At 44.3% G+C, this 23,275-nt stretch overlaps 1 protein-coding gene across 1 annotated transcript in view; it reads right to left on the bottom strand.

The window, feature by feature from the left end:
* Positions 1–23,275, bottom strand: part of col9a3 (collagen, type IX, alpha 3) — a 187,264-nt gene that overhangs the window by 146,417 nt on the left and 17,572 nt on the right. Inside the window, exons 3-4 of the mRNA XM_059652715.1 lie at positions 10,389–10,424; positions 10,215–10,286 (exon numbers count right to left, since the gene is read on the bottom strand). Coding sequence (XP_059508698.1) covers positions 10,215–10,286; positions 10,389–10,424 — 108 coding nt within the window. The remainder of the gene's footprint in view (positions 1–10,214; positions 10,287–10,388; positions 10,425–23,275) is intronic.

Genomic DNA, 23,275 nt, shown 5'->3' with positions numbered 1-23,275 from the left:
TCAAACTTTAAGATTCTGTTCCTTGATTTGAAATTGTCTCACCAGACTAATAGGTAGTAATATGTCGGATAAAGATGTAGATTTATCCCATGGTCTACGCCCATCCTTTGTGGAGTCCTGCACTATGGACATTGCTCACTCGAACACATAATTAATTTTCCCGAATTAATAAACAATGAGTTAGAGATATATCCAAATGTTTGGAATGGCATTGCAACACAAGCAAATGAAGAAAGAAGGCTCAGAGTTGAATGTTGATCAGATTGGACCCTGATTCTTTCCATTTGTGCCACTCCAGTACTTCATTCAAAAAGTCATACACCAGAGTGGCTATTTGCCTGTGTATGGCATCGCAATTGACTCAATCTTCATCTGGTGCATTCAAGTTTGTAAAATGGTTGTAAAACGGCCTTTCAACCGACCCTAGACTCATGGCGTCAGGCGGATTAGCGCAGGATAGTTTGTGTTTCGGAAAGTGTAGCTTCACAGCACCTTGGAAGTGTGTAGTCTGGTTCTATTGTCAGTTTCCGTTTCATGACAGCTGAACAAAGAGCACTTAGCACAAAAATCTTCAGGAATTCAAGATGGTTTCTTAATACAATTGCAAGTTGGGGAACAGTGCAGGGAATATAAACTTGTGTGTGCGAGTGCAACATTAACTTTGTGAATGAGGTTTTACGTTTCAGTCCTGAATATTAAATTCCGACTGTCAGCTGTTGGCTCAGTGACTGCCTGGTCACTTCATCGGCATAATGTGGTGGATTTTAAGTTTCACTCCAGAAACCTGAGTGTGCGGACTCGGCTAACACTCTCTGAGCCATACAAAGGCAGTTAGCGAGTTTTGAGAAGATCTGTAGCTCAGATTGAGGTTCTGGATATGAGTTTGCTCGCTGAGCTGGAAGGTTAGTTTTCAGACGTCTCGTCACCATTCTAGGTAACATCATCAGTGAGCCTCCGACGAAGCGCTGGTGTTATGTCCCACTTTCTATTTATCTGGTTAGGTTTCCTTGGGTTGGTGATGTCATTTCCTGCGTTGGTGATGTCATTTCCTGTTCTTTTTCTCAGGGGATGGTAGATTGGCTCCAAATCAATGTGTTTGTTGATGGCGTTCCGGTTGGAATGCGAAGCTTCTAGGAATTCTCGTGCGTGTCTCTGTTTGGCTTGTCCTAGGATGGATGTGTTGTCCCAATCAAAGTGGTGTCCTTCCTCATTTGTATGTAAGGATACTAGTGATAGTGGGTCATGTCGTTTTGTGGCTAGTTGATGTTCATGTATCCTGGTGGCTAGCTTTCTGCCTGTTTGTCCAATGCAGTGTTTGTCACAGTTCTTGCAAGGTATTTTGTAGATGACGTTTGTTTTATTTCTTGTCTGTATAGGGTCTTTTAAGTTCATTAGCTGCTGTTTTAGTGTGTTGGTGTGTTTGTGGGCTACCCTGATGCCAAGAGGTGCGAATAGTCTGGCAGTCATTTCGGAAATGTCTTTGATGTAGGGGAGATTGGTTCCGGTTTCTGGGCATGTTTTGTCTGTTTGTTTGGGTTTATTGCTGAGGAATCGGCGGACTGTGTTCATAGGGTACCCATTCTTTTTGAATACGCTGTATAGGTGATTTTCTTCTGCTCTTCGTAGTTCCTCTGAAGCTGCATTAGAACATTATTCCAACGAGCCACCACACACTGCAGCACAGAGGAACTATGCAGAGCAGAGGAAAATCACCTATACAGCGTATTCAAAAAGAATGGGTACCCAATGAACACAGTCCGCCGATTTCTCAGCAATAAACCCAAACAAACAGACAAAACGGGCTCAGAAACCATAACCACTCTCCCCTACATCAAAGACATTTCCGAAATGACTGCCAGACTACTCGCACCTCTTGGCATCAGGGTAGCCCACAAACCCACCAACACGCTAAAACAGCAGCTAATGAGCTTGAAAGACCCTATACAGACAAGAAATAAAACAAACGTCATCTACAAAATACCTTGCAAGAACTGTGACAAACACTACATTGGACAAACGGGCAGAAAGCTAGCCACCAGGATACATGAACATCAACTAGCCACAAAAAGACATGACCCACTATCACTAGTATCCTTACATACAGATGAGGAAGGACACCACTTTGATTGGGACAACACATCCATCCTAGGACAAGCCAAACAGAGACACGCACGAGAATTCCTAGAAGCTTCGCATTCCAACCAGAACTCCATCAACAAACACATTGATTTGGAGCCAATCTACCATCCCCTGAGAAAAAGAACAGGAAATGACATCACCAACGCAGGAAATGACATCACCAACCCAAGGAAACCTAACCAGATAAATAGAAAGTGGGACATAACACCAGCGCTTCGTCGGAGGCTCACTGATGATGTTACCTAGAATGGTGATGAAACGTCTGAAAACTAACCTTCCAGCTCAGCGAGCAAACTCACATCCAGATACAAAGGCAGTGCTGCGCTGTTGGAGGAGACAGTCCTCAACATAGATATTAAACCGATGCTCCATCTAATGTGGATCGAAAAGATTTCATGCTGCTCATTATTTCAAGCAAGAGTAGGAGAATATTCCCAAAATCCTGACATTAATATTAAACTCTTAATGAATATCTGGCCATTGTCTCCTTCCTGTTGCTGGAAGCTTGACACTCCCAGATTGATGATTACATTTTTTATCTTTCAACATTGATTAGATTTCAAAAGTATTTGTTAGCAGCAGATTTGCTTTGGAACTGCACAGAACCTGGGTCTTGCTACTGAAAGAAAAGTGGCTTTGAAGCTTTTCGTTTTGCACAGATCTGGACAGCTGGAAGAATATCAAATTTCAAAGGGATTTTGTTTTTAAACAAGCACGTTTAGGAATGCAACATTCCCTGGTGCATTCTCCACGGCAATGGCTTGACCAATCAGAGTTGACTTGCTCACCAATGAGCTCCTTTAGTTCATTTGAAATTTGGCATTCTTGCATTTGTCATGATGAGTGCAAGGTGGAAAGTTTCAGCTGCATGTCTCTTTTCTCGGTAATAGATGGTGTCTTTTGAGACATCCTAATATCATAAAAGGTGCTACAGAATGCAAGTTCTTTGTTAATACCTGTACTTTTTTATTCATTGTGGGCATCGCTGGCTAATCCATCATTTATTACCCAGGTAGCAGTTAAGATTTAAAGACATTGCTGTGGGTCTGGAGTTACACTCAGTCCGGACTAGGTAAAGACAGCAGAGTTCCTTCTGCAAAAGATATTAATGAACCATTGATTTTGGTCAACATTTGATTAATGGCCACAAGAGCAGGTCAGAGGCTGGGAATACTGCGGTGAGTAACTCACCTCCTGATTCCCCAAAGCCTGTCCACCATCTACAAGGCACAAGTCAGGAGTGTGATGGAATACTCCCCACTTGCCCGGATGGGTACAGCTCCAACAACACACAAGAAGCTTGACACCATCCAGGATAAAACAGCCCACTTGTTTGGCACCACATCCACAAACATCCCACTCCCTCCACCACCAACGCTCAGTAGCAGCAGTGTGTACTATCTACAAGATGCACTGCAGAAATTCACCAAAGATCCTCTGACAGCAGCTTCTAAACCCACGACCACTTCCATCTAGAAGGACATGGGCATGGGCATGGGAAAACCACCCCCTTCAAGCTCCCCACCAAGCCACTCACCATTCTGACTTGGAAATATATCGCCGTTCCTTCAGTGTCGCTGGGTCAAAATCCTGGAATTCCCTCCCTAAGGGCACATGGACTGCAGTGTTTCAATAAGGCAGCTCACCCCCACCTTCTCACGGGACAACTAGAGATGGGCAATAAATGCTGGGCCCAGCCAGCGACACCCACATTCTACAAAATGAATTTAAAAATTAAAATGAAATTCCAGATATTTATTGAATTTAGATTGCACTACCTGCTATGCCGGGATTCAAACCCAAGTACCTGGAATGCTACCCTGGGATCTTGGATTAATAACTCAGTGATATTCCCATTGCATCATCACCTCCCACTCAGCAACCATGTAGTGGAGATTTCCTGCACCCTTTTAATGCAGAGAATTGGCTCATGGGCAGGAAGCCGCGAGTGGGCATAAGGGGGTCTTTTCAGTTTGGTGACCCCTGACCAATGGGTTCTACAGGGACTACTGCTGGCACAACAACTATTTACAATTTGTGTTAATAGCTTGGAGGAAGGAAACGAATGTACTATAGCCAAATTTGCAAATGGCACAAAAATAGATGAAAAGATTGTGCGATTTGAAAGTCAGACTTCCTGTTCCTATTTCTTATGGAACTCAAACCTAAATCATTATGCTGTTTCTTGCTGGGGCACTGTCTATTTCCAGCGTTCTCTGATTTAACTTGTTTCCTACCATGTAATGCTTGTTGCTTCAGACTAAGCACCACTCTAATCTGATTAAGAAATGTCCACACTCATCTCATTAATGAGCCTTCACAGGCAGTGACAGTCTGCAAATATGACCCATTAAATACCACACGGTCACTGAGTAGTAGGTAGCAACGGAGCTACAGAAACAGATTCCTTAATTCCTCTCTCCAATCACGGTAATCCCAGACTTTGAAAACACTGTTTCACTGAAGTTGTAGAGTTGCTCTTTGATGTTCTCAGCAATTTTGTGCATTTCTAGTCAGAGCTCAAGACGGAGGATGTTGTCCCCAGTAACCTGCGAATTCCAATTAAATGCTTCAATCACAGTGTGCATTCTCTGCTAGAGTGTCAGAACAGCAGTAGGTCACTGAGCCCTCTGAGCCTACTCCATCATTCTGTGAGACCATTGTTAATCTTATACTCAATTTCCTTCACTGTCCAAAAATCTACTGATGGAGCGAATCCCCAAATACTCCGCACATTGTTATATCCAGTCAAGCAATTTTAAAATTCTCCTCCCTGTCTTCAAATTCCCTCCATGGCCTTGAGCCTTATCCCTGTGACCACCTCTAGTGGATGGTTACTAAGCTCCAAATGTTCCTGGGCTAATTGTCACAGCAGTCCCACCAAGGTGCCCTCAATGTTGTTCACAGTCGTCCTGGTAGGCAAGGAAACTCCTGCAGAGGAAGGGTCAAGGCGGCATGGTTTCTCAGTGATTAGCACTGCAGCCTCACAGCACCAGGGTCCTGGGTTTGATTCTATCCTTGGGCGACAGTCTGTGTGGAGTTTGCACATTCTCCCCTGTGACTGTGTGGGTTTCCTCGGAGTGCTCCAGGTTCCTCCCACAGTCCAAAGATGTGCAAATTAGGTGGGTTGGTCATGCTAAATTGCCCGTAGTGTCTAGAGATGTGTAGGTTAGGTGCATTAGCCGTGGGGAATGCAGGTTTACAGGGATACGGTAAAGTGGATGCATCTGGTTGGGGTGCTGTTTGGAGAGTTGGTGGGGATTTGTTGGGCTGAATTGCCTGCTTCCACACTGTAGGGATTCTATATAATTGGAAGGGTCGGAATGGGGGCAGAGGTACCTCAGTATCTGCCAGTGACCCCACCCGCTGTTGGATGGAGCCTCTGGCTGTGATAGGTTCTTGATTCGTAACATGGTCAAGGGTTACAGGGAGAAGGCAAGAGAATAGGGTTGAGAAACATATCAACCACGATTGAATGACACCGCAGACAGGATGGGCCAAATGGCCTAATTCTGCTACTATATCTTATGGGTCTTCACATGGTCCAGGAGCAGGTTTTAGGCACAGTGGGAGCTCTCTACATCATGCCCAAATGTGCACTTTACCTGTCACCTTGCAGACTACCTGCTCAGCCCCATCCATCACTCCCATCACAGCACCACCCGCTCACCTCTACAACCCGGGAGACTTCCCCATTGGTTTGTTTCCACCTGGTTTTCCTGTCCCCTCCCCACATCCATTCTCCCCCAAACTCCACGCTTGGAGGTACACTTCATTCCTGAAAGGTTTTAGTTGAGACAAAACAGGGGTCAGCCATGATCTTGGAAGAAAGGAACTCAGGAACAGCAGGAGGCCACTCTGCCCCTTTGTCACTTCTTTCATTTAATGAGATCATGGCTGCTCTAACCATCAGCCTGAGAATCATAGAATCCTACAGTGTGGAAGCAGGCCATTCAGCCCATTGAATCCACACCAACTCTCCGAAGAGCATCACACCAAGCTCCACCATTTAACCCGGCTTTTCTCAAGATTGACCCACCTAACTGACACATCCCTGACACTATGGGGAATTTAGCATGGCCAGTTCACCTAACCTGCACATCTTCGGACTGTGGGAGGAAACCACAGCACCTGGAGGAGCCCCACACAGACACAGGAAGCAAACTCCACACAGACAGTTACCCGAGGCTGGAATTGAACCCAGGTCCCTGGCGCTGTGAGGCTGCAGTGCTAACCGCTGTGCCACCATGTCACCTCGCAGCTGGATATCTTTTTATCCCCTTGTCCAGTAAATATCCATCAATGTATTCAATGAGCTCTGCTTTTCTGTTAGAGAGAGAGTACCACACTTCCATTTCCCTTTGTGTGAAGAAATTTATCCTCACTTTCCTCTTGGATGGCCTGGCTCTGCAGCTTAAAACCCTTTGTCTAACACTTCATCAGCAGGAGAAAATGCTTCATTTTATTTCCTGTCTTAAATCCCCCAGAGATATAAGCACAAGACGCTCCAGGGGGAGAGCTGCACTACCGACAGTGCCAACTTTCTCGGGCATACATCTGAACATGGAAATTATGTGTGGGACGAGGCTGCACACCTCCCCACATCTGCTCCACCATTTGACAGCTGGTGTAATTCCATCCCATTCCCACCTTCCCCCGATAACCTTCCACCTCTTGTTTATCCACAATCCAGCCTCCTCTGCTTCATGGTTTGAGGAATGGGGTCTTGTTGAGACATAAAATCCAGAGTGAGTGGATGCTGAATAGACATTTCTCCTTGTGGGAGAGACTAGAACTAGGAACATAGGATCATAGAGTTGTACAGCATGGAAACAGACCCTTCAATCCAACTTGTCCATGCTGATCTGATATCCTAAATAAATCTAGACCCATTTGACAGCATTTGGACCATATCCCTCTAAACCCTTCCTATTCATTTATCTATCCAGATGCCTTTTAAATGTTGTATTTGTACCAGCCTCCACCACTTCCTCTGGTAGCTCATTCCATACACGCACCATTCTCTGTGTGAAAAAATTGCTCCTTAGGTCTTTTTTAAATCTTTCCCCTCTCACCCTAAACCTATACCCTCTAGTTTTGGTTGCCCCATGGAAAAGACCTTGCATATTTACCCTATCCATGCACCTCATGATTTTATAACCCTCTATAAGGTCACCCGTCAGCCTCCAACACTCCAGGGAAAATAGCTCTCTCCCTACAGCTCAAACCCTCCATCCCTGGCAACTTCCTTGTAAATCTTTTCTGAACCCTTTATAGTTTCACAACATTCTTACTAGAGCAGGGAGACCAGAATTGCACACAGTATTCCAAAAATGGCCCATTCAATGTCCTGTACAACCGCAACATGACCTCCCAACTCCTGTACTCAATGCAGTGACCAAGAAAGGCAAGCATTCCAAACACCTTCTTCACTATCCTATTTACCTGCGGATTCACTTTCAGGGAACTATGAACCTGCACTCCAAGGTCTCTTTATTCAACAGCACTGCTCAGGGCCTTACCTGCCCTGACTTGCCTTTCCAAAATGCAGCACCCATATTTATCTAAAATAAATTCCAACTGTCACTCTTCAGCCCATTGGACCATCTGATCAAGATCTCATTGTACTCTGAGAAAACTCTCTTTGCTGTCCACTACACTTTCAATTTTGGTGTCATCTGACAAAAGATGGGGAATTATAGACCAGTTAGCTTAACCTCTGTAATGGGGAAGATGCTTGATTCTATTATCAAGGAAGAAATAGCAAGGCATCTCGATAGAAATTGTCCTGCTGGGCAGACGTAGCATGGGTTCATGAAGGGCAGATCATGCTTGGCAAATCTTTTGGAATTCTATGAAGACATTACGAGCAAGGTGGACAATGGGAACCCAGTGGGTGTGGTTTACCTAAATTTCCAAAAGGCCTTCGACAAGGTGCCGCACAAGAGGCTGTTGCATAAGATAAGGATGCATGGTGTTAGGGGTAAGGTATTAGCATGGTTAGAGGATTGGTTAACTAACAGAAAGCAAAGAGTGGGGATAAATGAATGCTATTCTGGCTGGCAATCAGTGACTGGTGGTGTGCCTCAGGGATCAGTGTTGGGGCCGCAAATACTTACAATTTATATAGATGATTTGGAGTTGGGGACCACATGTAGGGTGTCAAAGTTTGCAGATGGCCCTAAGATGAGTGGCAGAGCAAAGTGCGCAGAGGACTGAAACTTTGCAGAGGAACATAGATACATTGAGTGAGTGGGCAAAGGTCTGGCAGATGGAATACAATGTAAATAAATGTGAAGGCATACATTTTGGTAGGAGTAATAGTAAAAAGGATTATTACTTGAATAGTAAAAAGTTGCAGCATGCTGCTATGCAGAGGGACCTGGGTGTCCTTGTGCAGGAATCACAGAAGTTTGGTCTGCAGGTACAACAAGTAATTAGGAAGGCAAATGGAATTTTGTCCTTCATTGCTAAAGGGATTGAGTTTAAAAGCAGAGAGGTTATGTTGCAGCTGTACAAGGCACTGGTGGGGCCACACCTGGAGTACTGTGTGCAGTTTGAGTCTTCTTACTTGAGAAAAGATGTACTGGCACTGGAGGGGGTGCAGAGGAGGTTCACCAGGTTGATTCCGGAGTTGAGGGGGTTGGCTTATGAGGAGAGACTGCGTAGATTGGGATTATATTCATTGGAATTCAGAAGATTGAGGGGGGATCTTACAGAAACATATAAAATTATGAGTGGAATAGGTAAGACAGAAGTAGAGGAGATGTTTCCAGTGGCAGGTGAAGCTAGGACAAGAGGGTGTAGCCTCATGAGATGAGAGGGAGCAGAATTGAGAAGGAACTTCTTCGCTGAGAGGGTTGTTAATCTACAGAATTTCTTGCCCAGTGAAGTAGTTGACGCTACTTCAGTAAATGTTTTTAAAGCGAAGGTAGATATTTTTTGAACAATAAAGGAATTAAGGGACACGGTGAGAGCACGGGTAAGTGGATCTGAGTCCACAAAAAGATCAGCCACGATCTTATTGAATGGCGGAGCAGGCTCGAAGTTTTTATGTTTATCTGAAAACTTATTATCCAATATTCCCATGTTGACATCCAAATCATTTAAGTAAAGGGCAAGAAGCAGTGGAATCAGCACCAATCCTTGCGGCACACCGTTGGTCACAGGCCTCCAGGCTGAGAGGCAACCCTCCACTACCACCCTCTGTCTTTTACCTTCGAGCCAGTTCTATAGCCGAATAGCTAGTTCTCCCTTTATTCTGTGTGACCTAACCTTGCTAAACAGTGTACCATGGGCAGCCTTGTTGAATGCCTTACTGAAGTTCATATGGATCACGTCCGCTGCTCTGCCCTCATCAATCCTCTTTGTCACTTCTTCAAAATACTCAATCACGTTAGTGAGACACAATTTCTCATGCACAAAGCCACATTGACTATCCCTAATCAGCCCTTGCCTTTCCAAAGACATGTAAATCCTGCCCCTCAGCATTCCCTCCAACAACTTTGCCGTGGTTTAAAATAAGGGGTCTCCCTTTGAAGATGGCAATGATGAGAATTCTGCTGTGCTCAGAGAGTCATGGGTGTTAAAACTCTCTTTCATAGGAACAGGAGTACGCCATTCAACCCCTCGGGCCTGTTTCACGAATCAATGAGACCAAGGTTGATGTGGCCTAACCCCAGAGAGTGGTAAAGGTGGGGTCTTTGAAAACCTGTAAAACCAAGGTAGGTAGATTCCTGAGTAACAAGGGAGTCAAAAGTGTATCTTTAGTAGACAGGAATGAGGAGCTGAGATTACTCTAAGATCAAAGATTTTATTGAACGGTGCAGAAGGAGGCTGAATGGCCTGTTCCTAATTCACATGAAACCTGATCACTGTTTCTGGGATCTCCCTGTGAGCCAAGTATGTGCTGTTTCCTTACATTGCTGTAGCGCCTACACTCCAAATTGATGTATTTTGTTGTGCAGGCATTTATGCTATTTGGAGGACATGGATGCTGAGTGTACATATGATGTTTATAACATGTAATGGTCTGGAAATCAACAAAATGGTGAGAATTAAAAATCTTGACTCACGTCGATTCCTGGAAGCCCAGCAAGGCCAGGGGCTCCGGGACTGCCAGGGTCTCCCGGTTCACCTGGTACACCCTGAGGAGAAGTGAAGGGAACATCAGAGCAGGCACAACCACGGAATTATAAACTCACATGTACAGCTCTCTGAATTGTAACAACGAATGGAACAGAACTTACCGGAGGGCCCGGCAAACCAGCTGGTCCAGGCTCACCCTGTACAAATAAATAGAAAGAAGTGTCAGTCATAGGTGGAAATATTTAACTTATTACACGCAAACAAGAATCTGGAACAGGAGGAGGCCATTCTACTCCTTATGCCCACTTCAATAAGCCCATGGCTGATGTGACCTGTAACTTCAAACCCACATTACCACTTACCCCCAATAACCTTTCACCCCCTTTACTTAGCAAGGATCTCCCCACCTTAGCGTTAAAAATATTTGGCGTCCCTGTTTCCACCACCTTTTCAGGAACGCTCTCAACTCTCTCACAGAATTGCTTTTTCGGCTTATCTCTGTTTAAATGGGTGCCCCCTTCATTATTAAACTTAAAGCCTCAGATCCAGATTCTCCCGTAAGAAGACAGCTCATTTCCACAATGACCTTGTCAGGTCGCCTCAGGATTTTATACATTTCAATCTGCCACCCCTTATGCTTCTAAATGTCAGCAGATACAAGTCCAAACTCTCCAACCTTTCCTCATAAACAATCTGCTCATAGTGAACTTTCTCTGAACTGCCTCCAATACATAGATATCCTTCCTTAAATAAGGAGACGAATACTGTACACCGTACTCCAGATGTTGTCTCACTAATTCCTGTACAACTGAACCATAACATTTTTGTGTTGAACACCCTCACAATAGATTGAAATATTAACTTTACGAATCACTCAGTGTACCTACATACTGAACTTTTGTGTTTCATGCATAAAGACACATTTCTGCATCTCAGAGCCCTGTAATCTGTCGCCATTTTGATAGTATGCTTCTTTTTGTTCTTGCCATTAAAATGGCCAATTTGACATTTTCCTACTTCGTACTCTGTTTGCTCCCTCTTTGTCCACTCTCTTAATGAATCAAAATCTTTTTCTCACCTCCTCGTGTCCTTTTCACAACTTTCTTCCCTACTTACCTTTGTCAGGGGAAAATTTAGCAACCTCTGTCCCCTTATCAAAATCCTTTATGCAGCTAGTAAACAGTTGAGGACACAGCACTGATCCTTGTTGTACACCATTCATGACATCTTTCCAACATGAAAAAGACTCACTCGATGCTTCTTGTTCACAGCCAATCTTTTATTCATGCCAATAAGTTACCCTAAATGATTCTCCCACAGTAATGTTTCGATGTGACCCTTTATTAAATGCCTCCGAGAAATTTAAGGACATTGAGTGGTTCCCTCTTTCCCACAGCATGTGTTACTTTCTCAAAGTTACTTTCTCAAAGAATTCCAATCGATTGGTCAAATATGACTTCCCTTTCACAAAGCCATGTTGACTCTGCCAGGTTATCTTGAACTTATCCCTGTGTAGATAAGTAGTCTGTTTTAATTTATTTGATCATAGCTTCTAATATTTTTCCCCTGACAAAAGCTAACTGGCCTGTAGGTTCCAATTTTCTTTCTCTCCTGCTTTTTGACCAAAGGAGTTACTTCTGCTTTCTTTTATCATAGAAACATAGAAGATGGGAGCAGGAGGAAACCATTCAGCTCTCTGAGCCTATGCCACCATTCTTTGCAATCATGGCTGATCATCCAACTCAATAGCCTAACCCTGCTTCCTCCCCATAACCTAGGACCCCATTCTCTCCAAGTGATGTATCCAGTCGCCTCTTGAATACATTCAATGTTTTGGCATCAACTACTTCCTGTGGTAATGAATTCCACAGACTCACCACTCTGTGGGTGAAGCAATGTCTCCTCATCTCCGTCCTAAGTGGTCTATCCCGAATCCTCATACTGTGACCCCTGGTTCTGGACACACCCACCATCGGGAACATCCTCCCTGCATCTACCCCATCCAGTCCTGTTAGAATTTTATAAGTCTCTATGAGATCCCCCTCATTCATCTGAACGCTAGTGAAAACAATCCTAACCTAGTCAATCTCTTCTCATACATCACACCCACCATCCCCAGAATCAGCCTGGTAAACATTCTCTGCATTCCCTCGAGAGTAAGGGCATCCTTCCTCAGAAAAGGAGACCAAAACTGCACACTATATTCTAGGTGTGGCCTCACCAAAGCCCTGTAACAGCACACCCCTGCTCCTGTACTCAAAACTTCTCGCAATGAAAGCCAACATACCATTTGCCTTCTTTACCACCTGCTGCACCTGCATGCTTACCTTCAGCAACTGGTGCACAAGGACACCCAGGTCCCACTGCACACTCCCCTCTCCCAATTTACAGCCATTCAGGTAGTAATCTGCCTTCTTTTGTTCCAAAGTGAATAACCTCACATTTATCCAAATTATCCTGCATCAGATAAAAAACTGGCTGGGCAACAGGAAACAGAGGGTAGTAGTAGAAGGGAGTTTCTCAAATTGGAGGCCTGTAACCAGTGGTGTTCCACAGGGATCTGTGCTGGGACCACTGTTGTTTGTGATATATGTAAATGATCTGGAGGAAGGTGTAGGTGGTCTGATCGGCAAGTTTGCTGATGACACTAAGATTGGTGGAGTAGCTGATAGTGAAGGGGACAGTCAGAGATTACAGCAGAATATAGATAGACTGGAGAGTTGGGCAGATAATTGGCAGATGGAGTTCAATCCGGGCAAATGCGAGGTGATGCATTTTGGAAGATCAAATTCAAGGGCGAACTATACAGTAAATGGAAAAGTCCTGGGGAAAATTGATGTACAGAGAGATCTGGGTGTTCAGGTCCATTGTACCCTGAAGGTGACAACGCAGGTCAATAGGGTGGTCAAGAAGGCATATGGCATGCTTTCCTTCATTGGGCGGGGTATTGAGTACAAGAGTTGGCAGGTCATGTTGCAGTTGTATAGGACTTTGGTTTGGCCACATTTGGAGTACTGTGTACAGTTCTGGTCGCCACATTATCAAAAGGATGTGGATGCTTTGGAGAGGGTGCAGAGGAGGTTCACCAGGATGTTGCCTGGTATGGAGGGTGCTAGCTATGAAGAGAGGTTGAATAGATTAGGATTATTTTCATTAGAAAGACGGAGATTGAGGGGCGACCTGATTGAGGTCTACAAAATCATGAGGGGTATAGACAGGGTGGATAGCAAAAACCTTTTTCCCAGAGTGGGGGACTCAATTACTAGGGTCATGAGTTCAAAGTGAGAGGAGGAAAGTTTAAGGGAGATATGCATGGAAAGTTCTTTACACAGTGGGTGGTGGGTGCATGGAACACGTTGCCAGCGGAGGTGGTAGACACAGACATGTTAGCGTCTTTTAAGATATATTTGGACAGGTACCTGGATGGGCAGGGAGCAAATGGACACAGACCGTTAGAAAATAGATGACAGGTTAGACAGAGGATCTTGATCGGCGCAGGCTTGGAGGGCCGAAGGGCCTGTTCCTGTGCTGTAGGTTTCTTCTTTGTTCTTCTTTGTCATGGATTTTCTCACTCACCCAATCTGTCCAGATCATGCTGAAGGATCTCTGCATCTTTGTCACAGTTAGCCTCCCACCCAACTAGGTATGATTTGCAAACTCAGAGATATTACATTTTGTTCCCTCACCCAAGTCAATAACATACACTGTGAATAGCTGGGGTCCCCGCACTGATCCCTGTGGCACCCACTAGCTACTGCCTGCCAGTTTGAAAAGGACCCATTAATTCCTAATCTTTGTTTCCTCTCTGCCAACCAGGTTCCTATCATCTCAATATACTTCCCCCAATCCCATGTGCTTTAATCTTCCACATTAACCTCTTATGTGTGACTTTGTCAAACGCTTTCTGAAAGTCCAAATATACTACATCGACTGGCTCAATGAGACCGTTCCTGACGTAAGACTTGGAAAATTAAAACCATTGTACCAACTAACTCACCAGCCTCTTCTCTGATAACCCCAGGACCATCAGGGCCCAGGCTCCAGCTTCTACAATTTACTCAGTCCCACCTCCCTCGTGATTGAGATTTTCTTAAGATCCTCCCTCCCTCCCATTTCCCAATTTAGCACTGATTCTAGGATGTTACATGCATCCATTATAGTGCAAGTCAGAAGTCACATGACACCAGGTTATAGTCCAACAGGTTTATTTGAAATTACAAGCTTTCGGAGGTGAGCCTGACGAAGGGGCAGCGCTATGAAAGTTTATAATTTCAAATAAACCTTTTGGATTATCACCTGGTGTCGTGTGACTTCTGACTTTTTCCATCCCAGTTCAACACCGGCATCTCTACATCAGGATTAGAGTGAAGACTGACAGGAAATATCTGTTCAATTCATCTGTTATTTCCATATTTTCCACTTTGAATTCCCCAGTCCTAGTTTCTGAAGGACCAATGCTCACTTTGTTAACTCTTCTTCTTTAGCTAATTATAGAAAACTTCACTCTCATTCTTCAAACATGACGTCGTCATCGGCCATAGTCTATAATTAAAATCAGAATTTTGACAGAAGAGTAGAGACAACCCTGGTAATTATAGACCAATGAGCCTTACCTCAGTTGTTGGTAAAGTGTTGGAAAAGGTTATAAGGGATAGGATTTATAATCATCTAGAAAAGAATAAATTGATTAGGGATAGTCAGCACGGTTTTGTGAAGGGAAGGTCGTGCCTCACAAACCTTATTGAGTTCTTTGAGAAGGTGACCAAACAGGTAGATGAGAGTAAACCGGTTGATGTGGTGTATGTGGATTTCAGCAAGGCGTTTGATAAGGTACCCCACAATAGGCTATTGCACAAAATGCAGAGGAATGGAATTGTGGAAGATATAGCAGTTTGGAATGGAAATTGGCTTACTGAAAGAAGACAGAGGGTGGTAGTTGATGGGAAATGTTCATCCTGGAGACCAGTTACTAGTGGTGTACCGCAAGGGTCGGTGTTGTGTCCACTGCTGTTTGTCATTTTTATAAATGACCTGGATGAGGGTGTAGAAGGATGGGTTAGTAAATTTGCAGACGACACTAAGGTCGGTGGAGTTGTGGATAGTGAGAAAGGATGCTGTAGGTTGCAGAGAGACATAGATAAGCTGCAGAGCTGGGCTGAAAGGTGGCAAATGGAGTTTAATGCGGACAAGTGTGAGGTGATGCACTTTGGTAGGAGTAACCAGAAGGCAAAGTACAGGGCTAATAGTAAGATTCTTAGCAGTGTAGATGAGCAGAGAGATCTCAGTGTCCATGTACACAGATCCTTGAAAGTTGCCACCCAGGTTGACAGGGCTGTTAAGGCGGCATACAGTGTTTTAGCTTTTATTAATAGAGGGATCGAGTTCCGGAACCAAGAGGTTATGGTGAAGCTGTACAAAACTCTGGTGCGGCCGCACTTGGAGTATTGTGTACAGTTCTGGTCACTGCATTATAAGAAGGACGTGGATGCTTTGGAAAGGGTACAGAGGAGATTTACAAGGATGTTGCCTGGTATGGAGGGAAGGTCTTACGAGGAAAGGCTGAGGTACTTGAGGCTATTTTCATTAGAGAGAAGAAGGTTGAGAGGTGACTTAATTGAAACATATAAAATAATCGGAGGGTTAGATAGGGTTTTCCTAGGATGGTGACGGCGAGCTTTAAATTGAGGGGTGAAAGATATAGGACAGATGTCAAAGGTAGTTTCTTTACTCAGAGAGTAGTCAGGGAATGGAACGCTTTGCCTGCAACGGTAGTAGATTCGCCAACTTTAGGTACATTTAAGCCGTCATTGGATAAGCATATGGACGTGCATGGAATAGTGTAGGTTCGATGGGCTTGAGATCAGTATGTCAGGTCAGCACAACATCGAGGGCCAAAGGGCCTGTACTGTGCTGTAATGTTCTATGTTCTATGTTCTTTTATTTCGGGTTAGCTTTATCTTATGCTTAATTTTTTCCTTTTAATTAATTATACTTGGCTATCTTCAGATTCTGTCTGGTGTGCCTGGTCTGGGGGATTTTGGCTATAAAGGAAAGTTGGGTAGTCTCCACAGGGTAGAGGGGTCAATTACTAGGGGACACAGGTTCAAGATGTGAGGGGGGAATTTTAGAAGAGATGTGCGAGGCACATTTTCCACACAAAGGGTGGTGAGTGCCTGGAGAGCGCTGCCAGAGGAGGTGGTGGAAGCAGATACAATAGCAGTTTTGAAGAAGCGCCTGGACAAATGCATGAACAGGAAGGGAATAGAGGGATATGGATCCTGTAAGTGAAAACAGTTTTAGTATGGAAGGGCAAAATGTGTCAGCATGGGCTTGGAGGGCCGAAGGGCCTGTTCCTGTACTGCACTGTTTGTTGTTCTGGCCAATGTTCTGACCTGCCACCTGTCTTTCTACAATTATATGCTTTATTTTCTTTCAGTTTGAAATCATCTTTAACATTTCTAGTTCAGATAATAGGTCTATATTTGATATTGTTCTGACTGTTTGGATTATGTATCTATTCTGTATATTCTGAAATGCTCCCTTTAATGTCTGGCACTCGTCTGTATTGAGCTGTCATTTAACCTAATTTGCCAACACACTTTAACCAACTCTGCTTTCAAGCCTTCATACCTGCCCTTATCTGAATTTAATATTTTTTATTTCAATTTTAAAAGCTCTACTATGAGTGGACAGACAGTGAATACCTCAGGAAAGTTACATTAGCTGGAATTATATGGAATGTACTGCACAGCACCTGGCCATTCAGTCTAACCACTCCATGCCACTGTTTATACTCAACATAGGCCTCCTCCTACCCCCAACTGACCACCTCACATCATTTCAGTAACCCCTTTCATTTCCTCTTCTCTCATAGGCACATCTAGTTTCCTTCTGAAAACGTCTATGCTGTTTATCTCGAGTTAGTTCCAAGTTCCAACCATCTATCATTTGGATTTATTCGTAACTTTGAAAAATATAATTGGGAATTTTGAACAGGGGTTTACTGTTTTGTTGATGCTTTGGATATTGGGGATTCTTATTGAAGCTCCATGGAGGTCTGGTCTCCCTTTATCACAATCCCACTCTTGATTACAATGCAGTGGTTGAGTATATTTTTACACAAAGGGTTTCTGGGGCCCTTTCCCCAATAAAAACATGGAGTCTGGATCTTGACTTGATCGAGATTGATAGAGTTAGGCACAGAGTTGGCGAAGTTTAGACAGAGAAGCCCAGAGCATTAGGCAAAGACAGCTGAAAATACAGCCAGCAACAGTGGGACAATTGGAATCAGGAATGTGCAAGAGTCTGATTTGAAGGAATGCTGGGAGCCAATGTAGGTCAGCAGGCACAGGGGAGATGGGTGAACATGACTTGAGGCCCCCTCCCAGCTCAGTTATACTCTCTTCCACCCTCTACTACTGGGCGGAAGATATAAAGGTTTGCATACACGTACAGATTGAAGAACAGCTTCTTCTCTATTGTTATTACACTCTTAATGGACCTCTCAAACTTGAAATCTAATGCTGATCTTGCTCTCTGTGAACCTTCTCTGCAGCTGTAACATTGTATTCCTCGCTCTATTACGCTTAGCATTTAGTGAGGAATGATCTGCCTTAAAGGCATGCAAGGCAATACTTTTAATTGTACTGCGGAACATGTGACAGTAATAAACCAAATCAAATCAAACTACAATTTTGGCACCAAGAATGAAAACGAGGATCTATCTGTGCCTCTCGATGAATTATTATGTTCCCACCATGTAACAATATGCCATAGAAGGGAGATCATTTACAATGTTACTCCAGGCTGTGCAAGCTTCCAAGTGAGCAGTGGCCAAGTCAGTTCCCTTAAGTGATCACGTATGCTAAACATTTAAAAGGACAATCTACTTAACCAAATCTGCCGACACTCCAAAACAGCTGAGTAGATGTACACAGCTATTTGCCCATTGTATCTGCGCTCCTTCTTCTTAATTTCATGACTTTGCACTGTCTCCAAAATATTCCTCATCAGTGATTCTCCGAGAGCAAAGAACAGCCTTTCTGGGTGAAATAATCATTCCCTATCCTAGAAAATTCCTCTATTTCCTTCTAGCCAGAATAGTGGGGAAAGTGGGTGGCTCGGTGGCTCAGTGGGTAGCACTGCTGACTCACAGCGTCAGGTACCTGGTTTCGATCCCACCCTTGGGTGACTGTCTTGCACATTCTCTCCGTGTCTCCATGCATTTCCTCCGGCTTCTACGGTTCCCTCCCACTGTCCAAAGATGTGCAGATTGAGTGGGTTGGCCATGCTAAATTGCCTATAGTGTCCAGGGATGTGCTGGTTAGGTGGGTTAGCCATGGGAAATGTGGGGTTACAGAGAAAAGTGGGGGGCAATGGATCTAGGTGAGACGTTGTTCAGAGGGTTGATGTGGAATTGATGGGCTGAATGGCCTGCTTCCACACTGTAGGCATTCTATTCTATGAATCAAATTGAGGCCAGAGGTTAAAAACTGTGTTTGAAATTTTGTTCCACAATCAGTGAATGAGTTACTAAGAAGTGAACAGAATTGATGTCAATATGGAGGGAGAAGGGGAAGTGCAATCCATGAATGGATTCAGCAGAAGGCAGAATGATGCCTCCAACATCTTATGGAGCATTTAGACCCAGGATTTAACCTCAACTCTTCTCACAGGCAATTTTTAATTTCATCAGTTGTCCAATGGAGTGAAGAGTGAGTAGAAGTGTAGTGTGCAATTGTTCTGTTGTTGCTTATTTGACTCTGTTTACTATTGATGCTCAATGGCCTTGATTGGTTAATCCTGGGTGTGGACTCCCGAAAAAGTAAACAAATTGTAGAAGGAGCTGGAAGACAGAGCAAAAGCAAGGATTTGACTTTTTTAAAACACTGCAAATAATGCTTCACTCACAAAGAAACTAGTGTCCTCTCTGCGTAGTTTTGAGGCATTTAACATATACTCTGCTAGACTTGAACCAGATAATTGGCTAAAGAGAATCTTTTTATCTGTGTAAGAAGAAGGGGAGGGATGAAGCACAGAACCAGGATTGTATCTTCTATTGAGCATGGATAGTGATGGAATCAATGAATGCTGAGGCTAAGAAAGAAGCTCAGTGGCCAGTTTTGCAACAAGAAAAAATGCTGATAGTTATTAGCTAATCTGTTTTAGTGAAGTAGTCACATTAACTTTGGTCATTCTTACAAACGTCCTGAAGACTGCAAGATGAAAAGCTTCAACAAAGTGTGCCTTTTCTCAGCAACACTCAAGCTCTGTACTCCCATATGATTATTTGCTTTACTGGTGTTGGTCCAGAGATAATATTGGCTCTCCAAATGTTGGTATTTGGATATCGTTATGTGACGATGGATAGAAAGTTTATAGATTGCACAAGAGCAGCGGGGTAATGTCACTTAACTAGGAATTTGGAGGCCCAGGTTAATAATCTGGGAGGTTGGGTTGAAATCCTGAGTTCGCAGCTGGTGGAATTTAAATTCAATGTATAAGATTTGGAATTGAAACAGGGAAATATTATGACAGTGTAATTACGGCTGATTGTCAACGAAAACCTACCCAGTTCACTAATATCTCTTCGGGAAGAAAATCCTCTCTTTAGCTGCTCAGGCCTACACATGACTCTAGGCCCATAGCAATGCAGTTCTCTCTGAACTGGCCTCTGACATGACCCAGCAAGGCAATCAATTTCAGAACAATGAGGGGTGAACAACAAGTGCTAAGCTCACTGATGACTCCCATGCAAAGATAAAGAGTTTCTCCTCTGGACAACCATCAGACATGATCATCTAGCTTTCAGAAACTTGAATTCAGTTTTTTTTTCCAGGGAGCAGAAAAGGAGACATCCCTGACTGCTGTTTTGGTGTGCGTTGAGGCCTGCATGAGAGACTGAGGTACAACAAATACTTTATATCAAAGGTCTAAGCATAGAGTCACACAGCACGGAAACAGACCCTTCAGTCCAACTCATCTGTGCTGACCAGACATCCCAATCTGACCTCGTCCCATTTGCTAGCATTTGGCCCATATCTCTCTAAACCCTTCCTATTCATATAACCATCCAGATGCCTTTTAAATGTTGTAATTGTGTCAGCCTCCTCCACTTCCTCTGGCAGCTCATTCCATATACACACCACCCTTTGCGTGAAAAAGTAATCCCTCAGGTCCTTTCTTAAGTCTTTCCCTCTCTCACTTTAAACCGAAGCCCTCTAGATTTGGACTCCCCCACCCTGGGGAAAAGACATTGACTATTCACCCTATTCATGCCCCTCATGATTTTATCACCCTCTAGAAGGTCACCCCTCAGCCTCATGTGCCCCAGGGAAAATAGCGCCAGCCTATTTGGCCTCTCCCTGTAGCTCAAACCCTCCAACCCTGGCAACATCCTTGTAAATCTTTTCTGAACACTCTCAAGTTTATCAACATTCTTCCTATAGAAAAATTGTATGCAGTATTCCAAAAGTGGTCTCACCAATGTCCTGTACAGCACAACATGTTGTCCCAACTCTTACTTCTTCAATTTGGCAATGACCCAAAAGTTGAGTTGGGAGAAGTTGAGTTTTGTTTTTTATTTAAGTCAGGGGCATGCAAGCTATCTGTGAGCACATGTAACTGATTGTAACTGGTTTACAGAAGATTTTTTCAGTTTGTTTCTCATTGAGCAGGTTCTGGTGACATAGAGGTATTGCCCCCTTCGTCTGAGCTCAGCTGTGCAGGTAAAACCCCACCTCACCCAGAGATCTCACATTACATTTGATGAGCTTAATTCGCAAGTACAAGGGGCTTCTCTCACCTGAACCGAGTACACAAAGTGTAATGTGAGTCTGATGAAGTGGGCAGGGAGGAGTTTCTAACTTGCTCTACAATTTTCCACCTCCAGAATTGGGCACTTACTTTGTAACAGTGTAAGAAGGTGTTTGTCCATTAACTAGCGAGTGACAGTTATTCTGATTGTAACAAATCATTTTTAAAATGATGGTGTGGTTGGTCAGCTTGGTCAAGTGGCATGTACTTTCTGTGGCACATAGGGAGTCACGGGCACACCATTAATCCAAAGGTGGCACGGTGGCTCAGTGGTTAGCACGCTGTCTGACAGCACCAGGGACCTGGGTTCGAGTCTACCTGTGGGCAACTGTCTGTGTGGAGTTTGCGTGTTCTTCCTGTATCCACATGGGTTTCCTTTGGGTGCTCTGGTTTCCTCCCACAGTTCAAAGATGTATAGGTTGGGTGGAGTGGCCATGGGAAATGAAGGATCACAGGGATATGGTAGGGGATGGGGTACACTTTGAATGGTTGGTAGGAACTTGATGGGCCAACAGGCCTGCTTCCACACTATCAGGGCTCTATCTGCCGGATGTGTCACTGGCTGCTGAAGTTCAAGGTTCAGAACTCAAGTGACTTCTTTTCTTTTATTTGGATGTAGAACACCAGTGTCATTGGCTGGTCAGCATTTATTGCCTGTCCCCATGTGCCCTTGAGAAGGCAGTCGTGAGCTGCCTTCTTGAACTATTGTTGTACATGTGCTGGAGGTAGACCCACACTGCCCTTAGAGAGGGAATTCCAGGGTTTTGACCAAGTGATACTGAAGGAATGGCGATATATCTCCAGGTCAGGATGGTGAGTGGCTTGGCAGGGAACTGGCATGTTCACATGTATCTGCTGCCCTTATCCTTCTAATTGGAAGTAGTCATGGGTTGGGAAGGTGCTGTCTCTGGAGCCATGATGAGTTGTTGCTGTGTAACTTGTAACTAGTATACACTGACGTCACTGAGTGTCAGTGGTGAAGAGAATGAATGTTGAAAGTTGTGGATGGGGTGCCTAGTCAAAGATTTGAGTACTGCTGCAGTTTCACACTTTTTCCAGACAATATAGAGCCTACTTTTTAAAACTTCTGGCAGGTGCTGTATAGTAGATGAAACTGCCCTGGGGAGAGAGTAGGCCAATCATTGAGCACAGAGTAATCTGGGCATTAATGTAGCTTGTTCATTGGATTTCTGCTAAATAATGGCAAACCCAGGATGTTGAGGATGGGTCTCTGTTGGTGACTAGTAGGGGGGATCAAAGGGTTTTGAGGAGAAGGCAGGAAGATGGGGTGGAGAAACATCAGCGATGATCAAATGAGGGAGAAGAGATGATGGGCTGAACCACTTGTATTAGTAAACAGGTAAATTAGCATTGGACCCAACAGCCTGACACGCCCCAACAGATTTGACCCAACATTCCTACAGTGACTGCTGTATCGAATGGGTAGCAAGTGTTACCACATGTTCATTTCATGGTGACCCTGCGTATAACCACAGGATGATGGAGATGTAAAACAAAAGAGACAAAGGCTTGTGTGTCAGTCAGAGTGGGTAGATCCCTCAGCCCAGTGGGTAGTTCCCTTAGTTCAGTGAGGAGATCTCTCAGCTCTGCGGGTAGATCCCTCAACTCAGCAGGTAAATCCCACAGGTCAATAGGTAGATCTCTCTGCTCAGTAGGTAACCCCCATCCCCGCTAAGCTCAGTGAGCAGATCCCTCAGCTCTGTGCGTAGATCCCTCAACTTAGCAGGTAAATCCCACAGGTCAATTGGTAGATCCCTTTACTCAGTAAGCAGATCCCCCAGCTCTGTGGGCAGAGGATGCAGGTTCCAGTCCCACTCCAGGGACTTGGGCACAAAATCTAGAACAAATTTCACCGTGCATAGAACGGTACAGCACAGGACAGGCCCTTCGGCCCACAAGTTGTGCCGAACTTTTACCCTAATCCTGAGGTCTATCTAACCCCCACCCCTACCTTATACTATCATCCATATGCCTATCCAATAGCCACTTAAATGCCCCTAATGAGGCCGAATCCGCTACCCTCTCCGGCAATGCATTCAACGCCCCTAACACTCTATGAGTAAAGAACCCACCTCTGACGTCTCCCCTATATCTACCTCCACTCACTTTAAAACTATGCCCCTGCATAATAGCCTCCTCCACCCTAAGAAAAAGTCTCTGGCTGTCCACTCTATCTATACCTCTGATCATTTTGTACACCTCTATCAAGTCA

The sequence above is a fragment of the Stegostoma tigrinum genome, chromosome 19, assembly GCF_030684315.1.
Source record: "Stegostoma tigrinum isolate sSteTig4 chromosome 19, sSteTig4.hap1, whole genome shotgun sequence".
Classification (NCBI taxonomy): domain Eukaryota; kingdom Metazoa; phylum Chordata; class Chondrichthyes; order Orectolobiformes; family Stegostomatidae; genus Stegostoma; species Stegostoma tigrinum.
Note: the sequence above shows the minus strand (reverse complement) of the source record. Positions and strands in the feature narration are given on the sequence as shown.